Genomic DNA, 18291 nt, shown 5'->3' with positions numbered 1-18291 from the left:
GGGGCAACTAAGCTAAATCCATTGACAACCAATGAGCTCTCAGAGAGGCAACCGTGCAGCAGCTTTAATAAGTCCAGAGGCTGAGCCCAGACATAGCCAGTGCTCCAGCTCTGCACAGCTCCAGGGACAATCCTCCTCAAGGCTTGATGGGAGCGTGGAGGCCTCTGGGCCTGGAGTCCTATCATAGCCACCAAGGCAGCTGCAATCTGCACATGGCCTCAATGAGGGAAGACAAAGATCAAGTCCCGAAGGGGACTGTGACAGTTAGACAGGTCCCTAATGGGCTCTTTGATATTTGTGTGTATGTGACATTCAAGCATTTAACAGCTGGTGTGTGTGTGTGTGTGTGTGTGTGTGTGTGTGTGTATGTGTGTGTGTGTGTGTTTGTGTGTGTGCGAGCATATGCACGAGAGAAAAGGTCAGTCCTCCCTCTGTACCTGATGTCTCCCTCTTCTCCAAAGGATGAGCGATGCAGAGAATGCTGAAACTCTCTTCCTTTTCGTTGTAGAAAGTCTCTTCAAAGAGGATGGGCACAGAGAGAAGGCAAGCAAAGCCTGCTCCTAGCTTAACCCTGTTTCCTTCTATGAGGACAGCCTGGAATGAAGAAAACATCACTGGACCAGCCTAGGGTGGCCACCGAGACCCTTGCAGCCTCCTCCTGGAAGGTATTTAGGTAGAGCCTGTCACTCTGCCCCAGTGTGGGTGAGCTGGGCATGTGACTAGGAAGCAAGGGACAGATGTGGTGAGAAAATCTGCGATAATTATGTGCCAAGCCTCATGAGCCACAGAGGGATGTCAACCAACTGAGAGGGCTGATAACCCTCACCCTCTCAGATCTGCCACAGTATCTACAAACCCCACAGGCTCTGGCCCTGCAGACCAACCCCAGTGGGAAGAGTAATTAGAGTGGCCTGGACCCCTGACTGGATATTAGTTGGGGGGAATGGGGCCAGCCTAGTGCAAACAAAATGTCTACCTGTTAGACTCTACCTGCCTCCATTAAAAAACAAACAAAACGTATACACACAGCTCGACGTGGCAGCTCATGCCTGTAATCTCAACACCTGGGAGGCTGAGGCAGGAGGATCATGCCAGTCTGGAACATACAGCAAAACTCTGTCTCAGAAATCAATAAATATGGGCTGGGTCTGGTGGTGCATGCCTTTAATCTCAGCACTTGGAAGGCAGAGGCAGGCTGATGTCTGTGAGTTCAAGGCCAGCCTGCCCTACAAAGTGAATTCCAAGTCAGCCAGGGCTACGAAGTAAGACCCACCTCCCCCACCTCAATTAAAAAAACCACAACAAAAGAAATAACGCAGTGGGATACAGACCTGAGAAGGGGTGTACCAGGGACCCCCCAACCGGTAGGCAGATGATTCCCTTGGCTGAGAAAAGGAGGGAAGAACTCTAGCCTTCCCCCATCCCTCCATGACAGAGTCTGGATTCCACTCACTATTACCATGACCCCCTGTCTCAAAGGCTCCCTAACGAAAGCAGGGGACCCATAACCTTTTCCAAAAGCTGCTATGTACACATAAAAACCAACATCTGATGCCAACAATGTAAAGGGCTGAAAAACGGGTTATTTTTGTCTCTGTCTGCTCCACGCCACATCAATCCTGGGCCACCCTAGAAGAAGTGAGTACCTTTCCATCTAAGGTCTGAAAGTGTCCTTCCATGGGTACCAAAACATAGGACTCGAACTGGCAGGAGGCCTGCACGTTGCTCGGCAAGCTTCCTCTGCAAGGCACTAGGACCTAGAAAGAGAAGGAAGCTCGGTAAGTGCTGTACTGAAAAGTACAGTGTGACTTCTGTCTCCAAGGAGCCTCAGCAGGAATCCGTCCTGCTGGGGACTTGCTGGAGGATGCCAACTTCCTCGGAAAATGGTTCTAGTTAAAGGGTAGAGGCGTGGCTCATTACGAGTGGCAGCAAATGCTTTTTTTTGCTCCCTCCCATCCCTACCACTTCACCAGCCCTAATTTGTTTAATTTCTTTCCTTTTTTTAAAACGTTCTTTTGAGACAGGGTCTCTCTATTATCCCTGGCTATCCTGGAATTCACTCTGTGGACCGGGCTGGCCTCAAACTCACAAGAGCTCCACCTGCCTCTGTCTCCCAGTGTCAGGATAAAAGGCGCCCACCGCCATACCCAGCTCAACTTGTTTAATTCGCAGCAGACTGGAAGGCAATATGGTGAGCCCCACACGGTCTCCAAGCAGCCTCAAAAGTTAGGAATTCGGTGTCCAGTCCTGTGCCATCGCTGTCTGTACGCAATCTCTAGGCTATTTTGAAGCAAATCCCAGAACGTTACATAAGGTAGAGAAGTGACTCATCCACATATATTTTTAACAATGCCTTTCTGAACAATGATCCTTGTTTTTTTTTTCAGAGCTGGGGACCAAGCGCTCTACCACTGAGCTAAATCCCCAACCCCACAATGATCCTTTTTTAAAGAAACAGAACACGGGGCTGGAGAGACTGCCCGGCGGGCGGTTCCCAGCAGCCATGTCAATCCCAGCTATCCAACGCCCCCTTCTGGCCTCTGGGGGTACTGTGCACACATGCACGAACCCACACACAGACACGCACACATACACATTACATTCGAAAAATAAAATTAAAAGTTGAAAAGCAGAACCACGATGCATTGTCACGCACAAATGCCCCCTGCAAATTTCCTAATTCCCACCTTTTTCTTCTTAAAAACATTACTTTTGAAACATCTTTTAAAATCTGTTGTACAAATTCTGCCTGAATATGGTTATTTATGCACTACATGCATACAGTGCCCACCGAGACCAGAAAAGGTGAATCCCCTGGACCTGGAGCTACAGACCATCATGACTCCGTGCGCGTGGTGGGAACTGAGCTCAGGCCCTCTGTAAGAGCAGTGGGTGCTCTTAACCAATGGCCTCTGCTCCAGCCCAAGTGTTCACTTTCTGATGTTCATGCTTTCACTGTTTATGCTCAGGAAAAAAATAAAACTTCCTTTCACGTGTTTAAACTCAATTCTGTGGCATTTGCTGAACTCCCTTGTGAGTCCCCAGCACTAAATAAAAAAAAAATATATACATGGTGACATATGCCTGTAACTGGCACTCAAGAGCTCCAGCAGGGGCTGATGCGAGCAAAGTCAGCCTCGGTCATGTAAGGCAGACCTGGGATATCATCTCCAAAAAACATAAAAATAAATTAAATAAATAAACTAATTAATTAAAAATCTAAAATTGTATGCATCTGTTTATGTTGAAAAAAAAAGATTCAACTTTATTAACTTAGCATGTGTGTGTGTGTGTGTGCCACAGAGGCTGGAAGAGATTGTCTAATTCTTTGACAGCTATAGTTATAGGCATTTGTCAGCCAGCTGATATGGGTGCTGGGATCTGACCTCTGGACTTCAGGATTGAGGTGAGCTGCAAGTGTTCTTAACTGCTAAGGCATCTCTCCAGATCCGAAATCTCAATTTACAACAAAAGGGAGGTCTCTGGGTATCAACTTCGAAACGGGAAACAACTCCCAGCTCTGTGGGGCCCCAGGACTAAATCAAAAGTGCAGCTCACTCTAAGCGCACATACAGAAGACCCTGAAGATTGAGCGAGGGTTCCGGCAAGCCGAAGGCTAGAAGCGGTTCTGGGGCATGCAATGTCAGACTCAGAGGCTTTGTACCGGCCTCGGCTGTTGCACTGAGGAGGGGAACACACCGTCCATCCATGGGACAGGCCTGCTCCTGGCCTTCATCTGGTTTCCACGGGACCAGGAGTGTCTGTGTGTTCTGAGAAACTCTACCCTAATTACACGCACATCCTGTTTGCTTGCTGGCACAACCTTCCCGTGCCCAGCACCCACCATGCTGGATTCACATCAAGCATGCCAGTTAGAGTGAGTGCCATGCATTCACCGACTGACCAGGGCACCTCCAATTGCACACATTTGCCCTTCCCAAGTTTCCTGACAGACCTGGAAAGGAGGCTAACCCCTTCCAGGACCCCATACAACAGAAAGCCACCCACCAATAAGCTATAAATAACCCCAACCCTTGTTTTGTGCCTGTGTGCTTGTTTTTTGTGGCTGCTATTTTGAGAGAAGGTCTTGCTATGTAGCCCAGGCCAGCCAGACCCTCCCCCTCTGGTGCCTACCTGCTTTCTTTTAATATTTCTGACAAGCAAATGGACCCATCCTCCAGGTCTCACTGGAAACCTGGACAACTTTCTCAAAGCAGCTGTCATAAAAAGAAACAATCTGCTTTTCCTTTCAGCCCCTGCTCCCAGAATGACTCTGGGACTGGTTATTTATTAATAAATGCCTAGGCCAAAAGCTTGGCTTATTCCCTGACCAGCTCGTAACTTATTTAATCCATTTAAACTATTTGATGTCTACCACTTGGTTAGTTACCTCTCTCCAGTCCCAGCCACTTCCTTCTTTGTGTCTCCTCCGCGTCTCCCTCAGCGTCTCGTTCCAATCTCTCTCTCTCTCTCTCTCTCTTCATTCTCTCCTCAATCCTGCTACTGCAGGTTTCCGTCAGTCTCCCCTAGTTCCTGGGCAAATCTCCCTCTTATTCTCTCACTATTTCCCAGAATCCTCTCTTCCTGCCAGCGTCCCACCTCCTATTTCCTGCCTCAGCTCATTAGCCATAGGCTTTACTGACAGGTGATGCTCATAAGAGATTCTACAGTCCTCCCAGTGAGTGACTCCATTGTGCAGTAAGCCACCATTTAGCTGCTCTATGCACCAGACTGCGGTGAGACAACGATCCCTCCCACAGCTGCGCAGCGTCTGCTGAGCCCAGCAGAACCTCTGATAATGATCAACTAACTCCTCCCAAGCCTGGCACTGTTTGAGCCTACAGTCTCCTGGACCGCTTTGACACCGGGTAGTAGCTGAACCTAAGTCTGTGTCAATTCTGCTATGCTTAGAGGCATTGTAAAATGGGACCCTCAAAAAAAAAATCGGTGGGTTGTCAACTTAAGAAAATGTAGCCATCTGTAGTGACCCAAAAGCCCTGTAAGTATCCTGCATAAATTCATTTTACCCAGCCAGATGAGTCACCGGGTAGGGGTGGGGGGTTGGTGCCTCACCTTGGGGGTAGACCGTAATTATGTATCTCTCCTACTAAGTCAGGAAACAGCTGTCCCTGGATGAGAGTTCCCCAGAGACAGACCTGCCCAAGCCACTCTCAGAAAGCCCCAAGTGCATTATTAGCCTGGATAATAAGCACAGAGGTAACTATTAGAGCAACGTGGGTGTCACAGGTCCCTGTGACTGAGGGGTGTGGAAGAAGGCATTTCCATGGTGCAACCAGGGGCAGGAAGAAGAATCCTCCCAGGAAAGGAAGCCCTGGAATGGGGCCAGCTCCAGCAGTGGCTGGGCTAGGTAGGGGACCAGTCAGGCTTCCCCCATCACCTGCCACACCCATGCCACAGCAGAGCAGCAGAGCAGCAGAGCAGGGTATCCCACCAGAGTGGCTGTAGGGAAAACTGTCAGAGATGGCCGATACTCCAGAAATACATTTCTTTTTTTTTTTTTTTTCTTTTTTTTTTTCGGGGCTGGGGACCGAACCCAGGGCCTTGCGCTTCCTAGGCAAGCACCCTACCACTGAGCTAAATCCCCAGCCCCCAGAAATACATTTCTTATTCCACCGTTTTTAGTTCATATGTTTGACTGTTTTGCCTATGCGTGTGTAGGCCTGCACACTGCATTTGCACACATTGCCCACCGAGGCCAGAACAGGGCGTCAGATCTACTGGAACTGGAGTTACAGACAGTTGTGAGCGACCACGTAAGGACTGAGTATCAAACCTAGGTCCTGAGATCAGCTGTTAACCACTGAGCCATCTCTCCAGCCTCTCTCTTTTTTTTAATTCCCATGGTTACGGTTTGAATATAAAATGTGTCCAACAGCTCACATCTGAAATACTTAGCCCACACCTTGCACTGCTGTCTAGGAGTCTGCGGCCCCTTTAGGGGTTAGAACCTGGAGAGTGGAAGTAGGTCACTAAAGTGGGGCCTTGGAAGGTCATAGTTGTTTCTGTTTCTGGTCCTGCAGTCTGCTCCCTCTCCCTCCATCATATGGAGACACCCGCCAAAGCGCTCCAGTCATCGTGACTACTCCAATGTTATGGAGCACAATCCTCCAGAACTGACCCCGAATTAACCCTCCCGCCTTAGGATGGTTACGGCTGCAGAAAAAGGTGAAGACTCCGATCTCCAGGGAAGATTCTAGGCTGGTTAATTCTTGGCCCTGGGGGCAGGCTCTTGGAACAGAAATTAAACGCTAAGCCGTTGATCCCACATTGCTCTCTCAGAACTGACAGGAAGGATGAGGAACTTCGTAGAAGCAATTGCAATATTTTTTTTTTCTCACGGCGCTAACAAACATGTGGATCACACTGCCCTCGAACAGCTATGGCAGGGGGTCAGAGTGAGCCGTCCGGCTTCAGCCCTACCCTGAGTTGATTGCACTGGTACAGTAGTTCATCCTACAGTTGACTTCTGCAGGGAAACTGGTCTCACCCAACAGGGCCAAGGAAGGCCAGAAACACATCACCACCAAGAGTGGGCCAGATGGCTCTGTGGCTCTCAGAATGGGCTGGAGCAAAGTCCTATTTCGAAAGAGAGGAGGTGAGCACCATGGTGCACACACGGCTGGGATCCCAGTATTGAAGTTGGGTCATTGCATGCTCTCATCACCGAGCCTTCTCTCCAGCCCCTTGTTTGTTTCTTTACTTATTAACCAGAGTTTTATGAGCTGAGTCTTGCTATGTAACATACGCCAGCCTCAGACTCACATGTTTGAGTTGCTTGCCTGTTTTGTCATGTTCCGTCTCTAATTTATTTATTTATTTATTTATTTATTTATTTAATAATGAATTCTATGGCTTCCAAAATCCAAATAAAAAAAAAACAAAAACAAGCAAACAAAAAAATCTCCGGTTAAAACATATGAAGGAAAATACTAATCACAAAACCCAGAATGAGCCTCTAGAAAAGCAGGCTCCTGTGGGCATAACAAGACACAAGTTAGTTCTGTTTTTCCAGAAAAGCCACCATCAGCCGGAGGTTGACCTGAGCTAGCTACACTTCTCCTTTGGTTCACATCCTCAGAGGCCTGACCTGATCAAGTCACCACACAATAAGAGAAGTGGAAGCTCAGTGAGAGGTGAGAAGGGAGCAGGACACAAAAGCCAACAGGGGCTTCCCAAGCAGTCAAAGACAACACCATCGCACTCAGACTGCTCAACCTAAAAGGAAGGGTAGAAAAAGAAACTGGGGAGGGGGGGTGTCTCTGAGGCTAAATCAGTCAGTGAGATGCAAGACTGCAACTTAAGCCGCAGAACGCATGTGAAAAAGCCCGACAAAACAGGTCTTGTGGTGCATATATGAACTCCCAGCACTGAGAGAGCAAGAGAACCCTGGGATGGTAGGATCAGCCTAGCTGTGTAGGTGTGTACTGATCCAATGAGAGACTCGATATCAAAAACAAGAGCTATGTAGTCTGAGGAATGTCATCTTAGGCTGCCCTGTGACTTTCACATTCACATACAAATTTGCCTTCATACACACAAATTCATACATAAGATACTAGGATAGTTCAATGATAGAGCCCCAGCCTGGAATCCCCCAGTGAGGGGCTGGGGGCATGGCTCAGTGGTAGAGCTCCTGCCTAGAATCCCCCAGTGAGGGGCTGGGGGCGTGGCTCAGTGGTAGAGCTCCTGCCTAGAATCCCCCAGTGAGGGGCTGGGGGCGTGGCTCAGTGGTAGAGCCCCTGCCTAGAATAACCCAGTGAGGGGCTGGGGGCGTGGCTCAGTGGTAGAGCCCTTCCCAGAATCCCCCAGTGAGGAGCTGGGGGTGTGGCTGAGTGAAAGAACACCTGCCTAGCATGTACAAAATCCTGATTTTCCTCCTTGTCACTGAATAAAAAAAAAAGAAAAAGAGGAAGGGAGGAGGAAGAAGAGGAAAAGAAGGAGGGAGAGAAGGAGGGAGAGGAAGAGAAGGAGAATGAGGAAGGGAAGAAGCAGCAGCTGCTGCCACCACCCACTGTCCTGTTTGTTTTTTTTGTCAACTTGACTCAAGCTAGAATTATCTGGAAAGAAGGACCCTCAACTGAAAAGAGGTTTCCATCATATTGGACTGTGGGCATTTTCCCTGATCAACAACTGATGTGAGAAGGCCCAGCACACTGTGGGCAGTGCCGTCCTTGAGTGGGTGGTCCTGGGCTGTGTAAGAAAACAGCTAAGCAAGCCATGGAGAAGAAGCCAGAAGGCAACTCCTCTGTGATCTCTGCTTCAGTTCCCGCTCCAACTTCCCCTCACGACCGGCCGAGATGCAAACCAGGACAACCACTAATGTGCTATATGGAATGTTCCCCCACAGGCAGGCTCATGTGTTAGAGGCCTGGTTCCCAGCTGGTGGCCCTTTTGAGAAGGTTCTTTAAGCTTAGATGTGAGGGGTCTACCTGGTCAAAGCAGGTCACTGGCAGGCATGCCTCTGAGGACTAAGCTGGTCCCCAGTCCCTCCCTTGTTTCTTCCTTCCCGATCCCTAGGTGAAGAACATTCTGCATCCCAGACTTCCACCTCCACACAATGTTCCACCTCACCACAGGTCCAGAGTCAACATTCACGATACGGACAGAAACCTCTGACACCACTGGTCAGCACCCAAGTCTGCTCCACTAGCTGCTTTCTGTTAGGCATTTTATCATGTTATCAAGAAAACTGATTAGACCTCCCAACCCAAGTACTGGGAAGATTTGCAACATCCAGACACTGGGGGTGGGGGGGTGCGCGCCCCTACTCCAGGCAGCAGAGGTCCCCAATGCCACCGTTGCTCCTGAATGCCTTTTCTATTCCTGATCCCTGGCCGCCCTGGAGGCTTTTGACCTGTGGCTATATAGCCTAGTCTCATTTCTGTGGACAAAACACTCTGACTGAAAGCAGTGTAGAAGAAATGGTTTACCTGACTTACAATTTTGTGGCCCTGTCCATCACTGGGGGGGCAGGGCATGTGAAGCCAGGAAATCTAGCAGGCAGTCGCATTACATCCACTGTCAAACAGCGAGAAACAGACGCCCACAAGCAGCCTGCTTGCCGCTGCCACCTACGGGTAGCTCATTTTCTTCACCCTTCAGCACTTCGAGACTCACGGAACAGTGTGGCGCACAGTGGGCCGTATCTTCCTGGATCAATTAGTAAGCAGACAAACCCCACCACAGACATGGCCACAGGCCAGCCTGATCCGGATAATTCCTCAATTGAGGCTTTCTCCTCAGGTTGTCTTAGGCGTGTCGAGATGACATATGTTGAACTAATTATTAGGCTGGTGCTGAGAACTGAACCTGGGTCCTCTGTGGAAGCCGTAAGTGCTCTCAACCAAGGAGCACTGAAACGGACCATGCCCCTGTGTGCGCATTCACACGTTCCCGGCTTCCACAGGAGAGCACCCAACTGAAGAGGAGGACTGCTGAGCACCAGGGGAGGACTATGACACCTTCGTTCTAAAAGCACTCACAGACCACAAGGAAGTACGAAAGCTGAGTGCCAGGACAAAGGTACGATCCACCATAGACCGAGGGGCAAGAGTTTGGAGACACGATGACAGCCCCAGGATGTGTGGCTCATTTTATGCCAATTCAATACAAGCTGGTATCATCTGGGAAGAGGGAATCTCATTGAGAAAATGCCTCCATAAGATCTGGCTGCAAGGCATTTTCCTAAGTAGTGACTCAGGGGGGAAGAGCCCAGTCCATTCTGGGCAACGCTATCCCATGGGCAGGTTGAGCAAGTCATGTGAAGCAAGCCTGTAAGCAGCACCCTCTACGCCTCTGCACCAGCTCCTGCCTCCTCTGCACCAGCTCCTGCCTCCGGGATCCTGCTGTTTGAGCTCCTGCACTGCCTTCTTTAGTGATAACGGTGACATGGAAGTGTGAGCCAAATAAACCCTTTCCTTGCCAACTTGCTTTTCGGTCATGGTGTTTCATCACAGCAGTAGAAACCCTAAGACACCACACTTCAGTCTCAGGAGGCTTCATCTAGGAAGGAGCTTGAGGTGGCCCCTCACTGTTCGTGCACACATCCAGCATGGGGAAACCAACCCCCTTTGGGGGGTGGGGGGCACAGCACAGGGGTTCGTTAAACACCACAGCTCTGTAACTGACTTCCTCTAAATGTCTCAAGAGCCTGCTACATTTCTGACGCTGCTCACACTAGAAGGCCGGTAGACTTACAATGCCATGGATCTGGGCCACCTTACTGCACAAGTCGGGGCGCCACTTCTGAAGGGCCAGGTAGAAAGGGTTTCTCAGGAGATCTTCATCATACAGAGCCATATGGACTTCAGGGGGATCCACGTGAGCTTCCTGGAAGGAAGAAGGGAAAGGTTAGGTTGTGAATAGAGACAGGACTCTCGCTACATCCTCATCAACCCGGAGCTCGCTCTGAAGACCAGGCTGACCTTGAACTCAAAGAGATCCACCTGCCTCTGTCTCTCAAGAGTTGAGATTAAAGATTTTTTGCCACCTCACCTGGCATAGCCGGCTGTGGTTTTTGGTTGTGGTTACCCACAAAAGCCCATGCGTGTACGAGCACACAGCTTCCCCCGCCCACCGCCCCCCGCCCCAACTCTAAGGCCTCACGCTTGCTAGGCAAGCACTCTACCAATGACCTAAAGGCCCAACCAATTTGTTTTTTGTTGTTTCGCTTGAAGCCAGGCCTCACTATGTGTGCAGCCCAACCTGACCTCAAAATCAGGACCCTCCTGCTGCAGTGTCCCCCAGCTCTGGGACTTTAGTAGAGTCTACACCCTATGCCCATCTCTCTCCATGGTTTTTTCATCCTGAGCCAGCCCTGTGGCCTGACCTAACTAGCTATGGTTTCTGAGCATCAGCCTCAAGGACTCTTGTATGTTCCACCCTCCTCCTCAATATACCCCAAGGTAGCATGCTGGGAAACTACCCAAATAAGGAAAAAGCCATGGGAGGAGGGGGTGTAGAGGAGCCCATATGATCTAATGAACCGAGCCATGTGTGGGCGGGGGGGGGGGGTGCAATCTCACGGCTATGCCAATGGAAACATCCAGAGATTAATGAAACGAGGGCAGCTGGGAGCTATCTAACTTGGTGACATAGCAAAGGCCACCTGAAACCAGGACCCCTGCAAGTCCACAAACACAGTCCCCGTAACTTCTAAAAACCCTAAACTTTCTCACATTTCCGTCTCCAACAACAGATCTGGGTTTTATTTCTGTCAATGCTATAAATCAGCAGCTAATTTCATTTTTCCATATGGTAAGCGACTGTCCAACATCGCTCTTGGCACGGTCTCTGTCTTTCAAACCAGTTGGGAAAGTTGTCTGGGCCATGCTCCCAAGTCCTTGTGTGGGCCTGTCCTATTTCCACGATTTCAGTGGTCTAGACCTGGGCTGCTCAAAAAGGGGTAGGCAAAAAAAAAAACTGTAATTATAGACACAGACCATACGGTCAAATGGAAATTCTTACCGCATTTGTTTCGTTTAGAAATTTTTAGTGTATTTGGCTTTTTTTGAGCTATTACATTTTCTACTTTTTTTTTTTTTTTTTGCTTTTGCCCATAGGGGTGAGGGGTGAGCGACGTGTGCTACAGTGAGCACGTGACCATGAGAGGGCATATCCCAGGAGTTGGTTCTCTCCTTCCAACATGTGGGCAGGTTGTGGGGGTGGATTCAAGGTTACTGAGTGCATTGCCTTGCCAGCCAACGGTACGTGTTTTTGTGACACCCTTATGACCTCAAACCCCTGGGCTCACGTGATCTTTGCAACTCCACTCTCTGAGCATCTGAGACTCCAGGCGTGCACCCACCATGCCTGATACGTACATAATACAAATGTCTAGTAGCCACATTAAAAAAAAAAACCGCTAAAATTGTTTTTTTTAACAGTTTATATAATGTAACCTATCCAAAATATACTTTCAGTAAATAATCATTACTTTAAAATTAAAATGAATGTGGCCGGTGAGATGTCTCAGTGGACAAGGGAGGGCACTTGCTGCCAATCCTGATGACCTGAGTTCAATCCCTGGGAGAGAACCGACTCCTGCAAGCTGTCTTCTAACTTCTTTTTTAAATTATTCTTTTCGTTATTTTTTTTTAAGCGCATGGGTGTTCTGCTAGCATGTATGACTAGGAATCATGTGCAGGAACCATGTGCGTGCCTGGTACGTGTGGAAGCCAGAAGAGGGTGTCATAACCCCCTGGAGTTCTAGAGGGTAGTGAGCCACCATGTGCAGCTGGCAATTGAACCTAGGTCCTCTACAAGAGCAGCCAGTGCTCTAACCACGGAGCCACCGCTCCAGCTCCTGTCCTCTGCTTACTACACATACACACAAGACCAAACTCCATCTACCCAGATGGAAAAGTCTGCCTGACAGACAGCCATACAGGCCCAAAAACAAATCTCTTGGCCCAGTGAGAGCTGAATTGACTACTGGCTCCACTGGAAACTTAGCTCCTCCCACAGGAGGATATAAGGGAAGTTTTAAGAAGAGCTAAAATTTAAAAAAAAAAAAAAATAATCCTTCCATGGGCCCCCAAGGAGACCTCGACGACAGTTCAGGTGTTTGATTCATTGAATTCAATTATTGCCAGAGTCAGATAATCCTCTTACGATCCCCCAAGAGAAGCAGAGAATGCAATTTTAGGGGGACAGAATCATAAGGGAATAGCGTTCCTCCTGGTTTCTGATAGTTGGTTCCATGGGGCGGAGTGTGACAGCCGAAGAAGATGCTTCGGATAAAAACCATTTGAGAAACAGGATGTGCATGATGTCGAGATCAGGCTGGGGAGGGTCACATGACGGTGGCAAAGCACCCAAACCGCCACTCCCCAGCAAGGAGATATGGCCAGAGAGGAAAAGGAACAGCAGGGGATGGAGAAGACATTGTGAGGAGGACCAAAGCAATGCTAAGGATTCAGGAGGTTGAGGGTACAGTTCATAGAAGTCTTAAGAAAGCAAGACCAAGATGCTCTTGGCCATCTCTGACAGACCTCCAATGAAACTGACAGAGAAGTGAGTAGCATTAGTCAGAAATACCAAATACCCTGAGCGTGAGCTACCCGAGGCCAGCTACCCTGTGAACAAGACAGCCATATGGGGCTTCGCATGGGTCTGAACATCCCACCAGATAGCATGCATACTTCGGTGTGGTTTTGTGGTCTTCAGCTGTCCTGACAACCCGGACGAGTCTGGGTAGTGAGCAACCATCTGGGGCCTGGGTACAGCCCTGCTCTGCAGAATCCAGCACGGGAAATCTGTGCCTCCCAGAGATGTACTCCTTGCCAAGTGTATCAGGAACCCTTAGAAGTTCAGAACCAAAGACCCTAACCAGGCGCGGCACGCTTTCTAAGCAATGAGCAAGGCCCTCTAAGTGATACGTGATTCAAAGGGGGGTGGGAGTGGAGGACAAGACGGGAACAGTTTCTAGTCATCTATTTTTAATATCAACGGAAGCACGGGGATGTAGTCTGTGCTTTCTGGTCCCTAGTCCTTCTGGCCTTGTAATAGTCACAGATGGGGGCTATATTGTCCTTAAATCCCATGTTAAAGCGCTCAGCTTTAACACCCACATTCAGCTCACTGTGAGACTAATAGGAATCGAGAGGACGGCTGTCTCTCCCAAGTAGGTGAAGGGTTAATCCCAGGCTACAACCACAAAGGTAAAAATAAACAAGGTGCTCAAAGCTGGTCAAACTGGAACCTTCGGTATTAAGGAGAAATGATCAGGGAGCCAGTTAAGTTTGGAGGGGTATGGCCACTGCTCAGAATTAACCCATCACCTTGCTCCCGGAGTTGCAGATGGAACGGCCATGTACCCATCTCCCTGCCAGGATCTCAGGTAGATGGGCAGGCACTCAAAGAGCCGGGTCTTAGTAGCTCCCAAAGATGGTCAACACATTAATCCAGATTCCTCTGAACTGACTCCTCTCTAAGTCTGTCATCTATAATCATTTGGTCACAGTCCTTGGCACCCCTCGAAGAGGAAGATGTTACTGGACACCAACCTAATGTCACTGACTAATAATCAGGGAGTGTCCTAACAGCACAAAATCATTGAACGGCACCCAGACAAATCAATAACAAAAAGCCTGCAGCGGCCTGGTATGAGGCTAGCACAGTCTGGTAAGCAAATGGAGGCCCAGTTATGACCTTGACCCCAGTCCCTGTGCAGACACCACTGCTGCTCTCCTAGGAATGCTGCCTGCCGGATGACTCAGGTGAGACATCAAGGCTGGGGGAGCTTGCCCGAGGTCTAACCCAGGAATACACCTTCACCCAACTTCAACACCCTGGCTGCTTTCCCAACAACTACTCTTCTGCCCATCCTCTACCTCTGCCTCTCAGATTGCACACATACCTGTCCTGGTGAACCACACCCAGGTGACCTCTCCAACATGGAGGTCTATATAGTATTCTTCTGTGTTTCCTTCTGCCCCACCCCCACCCCCAATCAGCTGAATGGTCCATTTGGCCTTTGTTCACTTTCGAAATCCCATCATTCTCCATCCCCTACAGCACCCCAAAGGGATGAGTTCCCCCCCCACACTTCCACCCATTTGGTCTCAAAACCCATGGGGGTGGTTCCTGTGTGGCTGAAATCACACACACACACACACACACACACACACACACACACACACACACACACACCCCATACCCCGCCCCCCAGAGAATGGTCAAGTCCTACAGCATCCAAGTTCTGAATGCAAATGGACAGCTGAGCTGACCAAAGTAAGTGGGGTTCAGGGCTCTAGACCCTGTCGGTTGACACCCCACCACAGCCTGCACTGGAGGACTCTCAAAACTCTAATATGTGCTTCTTTCACTCCGGGTCAATGGGAAGTTTACAATGGTCAATGAAAATAGGAGCATCTCTCCACAGACTGAAACAGAAACCCCAGTCACTAAGCACTACGTCTGTCCAGTCTCACCAGCCCTCTTACCCTGAGCCCCTTACTCCTAGTAAGTGTCAACTTGCTTCCACTGCCACCCTCCACTGAGTGTCCACCTCCCCTGCAGCTGAAGGAGAGGCTAGAGGGGTACCGCCCGGCGCGCGCGCATCTACGTAGTCCGTTTCCAACCAAGAAACTGAACAGACTCTGAGTGATTGAACGCCTCTGGGTACCTGAGTTTTCCATACCTACAGGACGAGAGGACCTCGCCACGTGTAAAGCAGGCAGGGAAACCCTCTCCACTTTCAGCCCCCGCGGAAACTTAATCAGCTGGCCTAGACCTGTGCACACAGCCTCCTCCCTCAGTATCCAGTTTGGCCACCGGAAAACCTTCCAGGCCACATGGCCTGGGTTCTGCCCACTGCCCCAAGTCCCAGCTCCGGGGGACTCGGGCCTGCCGTGGAGCCCCAGGAACAGATGCATCCCTCTGGACGCAGTGGACAACGTGCGCGCCACGCTGCGGACAGCAGAAGAACGGGAGAGCTAGGAGGCTTAGCCCGCAACGGGTCGGGGCGCGGGGGTGCCCAGCAGCCCAGCCTGGGGATCCAACTCAGCGCAGGGAGCCCCTCCCCCTTCCGCTCCCAGGCCCCGCCCGACCTCGGCGCCCCCAGAGAGTAGGGAGGCGGTGGAGGACACCCGCAGAATACACTTACTTAAGAGGCTACATAGTTTCACCTCTGTGCTACGACAGCACCTCTCGGATCCTGGGCTGGGACCTGAGTGCCCACCACCCGGGTGCGGTGGTTCCACTCTTCAGCTTACCTCTTTACTCCGCCGTTGGGCGGAACCCTGCTCCAGTCTGTCCAATAAGAGGTCATCTTAGCCGAGACTGACACGTAAACAGAGCAATCGTTAAGTCTAGTTCAGTCGGGGGTGGGGCCCAGGCGACTCCGCGCTTCCTACTCAGGCTAGCCCCGCCCAGAGTCAGGGAGTGCGCGTGCCCAGAATTCGAGAGGCGGGACCTAAGGAAGATCTGATATTAGGGGTGGGGTCCAAGCTGGGTCCCTGAAATGGTGTTGGACTGCGATGAAGAAAGAGAGTCCCATCTAAGTAACAATTCTACCAGGCCGATCGCCCTGTGCTGCTGGTGATGCAGACTGGAGGTGCCCAGTCTTCCGAGTCATCCTACTCTGTTGCCTACAGGGTCTCTTGGTCCTTTCCCTTCACTAGCATAGGCTCCGATAAGCTAAACCTTCTTTCTACCTAGTCTCACTTTTCCTAGTCTGCAAAGTAGTAAAAAACAAAACAAAACAAAACAACTTGGATTTGCATGGCGCTAAGGTTCCAGAATTATAATGGAAGGGAGAAGAGGAAAAGCTACACTTGACCTCTCTGGACTGGGCCCCGCCTACCCCTGGTCCAGGGATGTTGGGGGAGGCGGGGGGGGCGGGGGGCGGGGGGGCGGGGGGGCGAGAGGGCGGGAGGGAGGAAGCTCTCGGCCTAGACAGGCGGCTGGAGGCGTGTCCTAGAAAACGATCCTGCTGCCCTTGGCCAGGGCTAAGGCGCGCGGCTCAGCTTGAAGACTTGGGGTCGATCAGGATGGGGTCTGCACTCTGGGTTTCTCAGGGAGCCGCCGTGAAAAAGAAAGTTATGCAAAGACCCTACGCGTGACTCGGAGCGCGTCTAGGGAAAATGGAGGAGCGTTTGGGGAGCAGCTAACCAGACTACCTCTGTCTGTGGGAACGACAGAGGTGCATGTCGAGGGTCTCTGGAGAGCTCCGTTGAGAGCAGCGGCGAGGACATGAGGAGCATTCAGTCCGCTCTGCCCAAGATTGGCATCAGGGCTGGAGGCGACCTGCGACGTTGAGGGGTGCAAGTGGGGCACCACCGCCGGAGGGCAGCGCCATGGCCAGAGAGGAGTGCAAGGCGCTGCTGGACGCGCTCAATAAGACCACAGCGTGCTACCATCACTTAGTGCTTACTGTGGGCGGCTCCGCGGACACACAGGACCTACGCGAAGAACTGCAGAAGACCCGCCAGAAGGCGCGGGAGCTGGCCATGGCCACCGGCTCCCGGTTGACCGTCGCACTCCGCGACCGGAGCTTAGCTACCGAGGAGCGCGCGGAGTTTGAGCGTCTCTGGGTGGCCTTTTCGGGCTGCCTGGACCTGCTCGAAGCCGACATGCAGCGCGCACTGGCGCTGGGAGCCGCCTTCCCGCTGCACGCGCCGCGCCGGCCACTTGTTCGCACTGGGGTGGCCGGCGGCTCCTCTGCTGTAGCCGCGCGCGCCCTGAGCGCCCGCAGCCTGCGGCACGAAGCCGAGAGCGACTTCGACGTCGCCGATCTGCCCCAGTTGGAGCGCGAAGTCCTCCAGGTGGGCGAGATGATCGACAACATGGAAATGAAAGTCAACGTGCCCCGCTGGACTGTACAGGCGCGACAATCGGCGGGCGCCGAACTCCTGTCCGGTGCCAGTGCCGGAGCGTCCTCCGCGGGTGGCATTTCTGTAGAGGAGCGCGCGGGACCCTGCGACCCCAGCAGGGCCCTGGCTGCCACCGTTTTCAGCGCCGTGCTGCTGGTGGCTGTGGCCCTCGCCTTATGTGTGGCAAAGCTGAGCTGACTGATATCCAACGACCGTCCGCTGCCCCTTCTCTTTCCAGGGCATGGGCTTGGGGTTTGAACCGTTAAGGAGAGAGGTAGTGAGCCCGGATGTGTGCGTGTGAACATGATCCTCTCAAGGCCCACCTCTGCCTGGGCAAAACATATTTTGGTTTTGTTTTGTTTTGTTTTGTTTTGTTTTGTTTTGTTTTTAACATGCTGGCCCAAGAGGAGTTAACAGCACAGGGCGGTCAGGCCATTACCTCTAATGCCTGTAGGAGCTTTACCTCCTATTAATAGAAATCGGTCCACAGTGACCTCTGATCCCTTTGGGTTTGATGGGTTAACACATATGTCCCAGGTTTGGTGCCCTCACACTGGTTGGGAGCTCTCATTCTGCTTTAGACGAGGCAATTTGGTAAAGGTGTGGGGGGTTGTATAAAGCATGGTGGGGGGGGCATTTTGTTCCCTAGACAAGAAAGCAACTGTAGTAAGATGTGCGTGGGTACCTTAATCCTTCGGGGCCTAGGCTTTGGAAGAGTGTACTGAGAGAGGTTCATGCAAAGTGCTTTCTCTGTGGTACACTATTGCGCTTGGCAGAGATTGCCTATTAGTCACCAGGAACTGCAGCTCTGAGAGGCTTTGTGTCGTGACCCCATTTAGGGTCACAACCAAAAAGGTTGCTTCAATTCGATGTGGTGTATCCACTGCACACCTGCCGCAATTGAAGACCGCTCCCTACCCATCCCTGGATGGGGGAGGAACAGGATGCCGCTGCT

The 18291-nt window shown here is 51.1% G+C and overlaps 2 protein-coding genes across 7 annotated transcripts in view; one reads left to right on the top strand and one right to left on the bottom strand.

The window, feature by feature from the left end:
- The window catches only part of Ankrd27 (ankyrin repeat domain 27), a 52505-nt gene extending 36642 nt beyond the window's left edge, over positions 1–15863 (bottom strand). Inside the window, exons 1-4 of one of the 6 annotated variants that reach the window (XM_017589356.3) lie at positions 15738–15863; positions 10219–10350; positions 1647–1757; positions 438–594 (exon numbers count right to left, since the gene is read on the bottom strand). In XM_017589356.3, coding sequence (XP_017444845.2) covers positions 438–594; positions 1647–1757; positions 10219–10320 — 370 coding nt within the window. In that variant the 5' untranslated portion in view covers positions 10321–10350; positions 15738–15863. Of the gene's footprint in view, positions 1–437; positions 595–1646; positions 1758–2147; positions 3174–4390; positions 7606–10218; positions 10351–15628 lie in introns of those variants that run through there. The other 5 variants (XM_063266553.1, NM_001271264.1, XM_039082080.2 and 2 more) reach the window with 5 other exon arrangements.
- A 957-nt stretch (positions 15864–16820) lies between these two features.
- Rgs9bp (regulator of G protein signaling 9 binding protein) lies at positions 16821–17534 on the top strand. Its single transcript, NM_001109142.1, has one exon. The coding sequence runs from the start codon at positions 16821–16823 to the stop codon at positions 17532–17534; it is 714 nt and encodes a 237-aa protein (NP_001102612.1).
- Positions 17535–18291: the final 757 nt, after the last annotated feature.

This window comes from Rattus norvegicus, chromosome 1 (assembly GCF_036323735.1).
Source record: "Rattus norvegicus strain BN/NHsdMcwi chromosome 1, GRCr8, whole genome shotgun sequence".
Lineage (NCBI taxonomy): Eukaryota > Metazoa > Chordata > Mammalia > Rodentia > Muridae > Rattus > Rattus norvegicus.
Note: the sequence above shows the minus strand (reverse complement) of the source record. Positions and strands in the feature narration are given on the sequence as shown.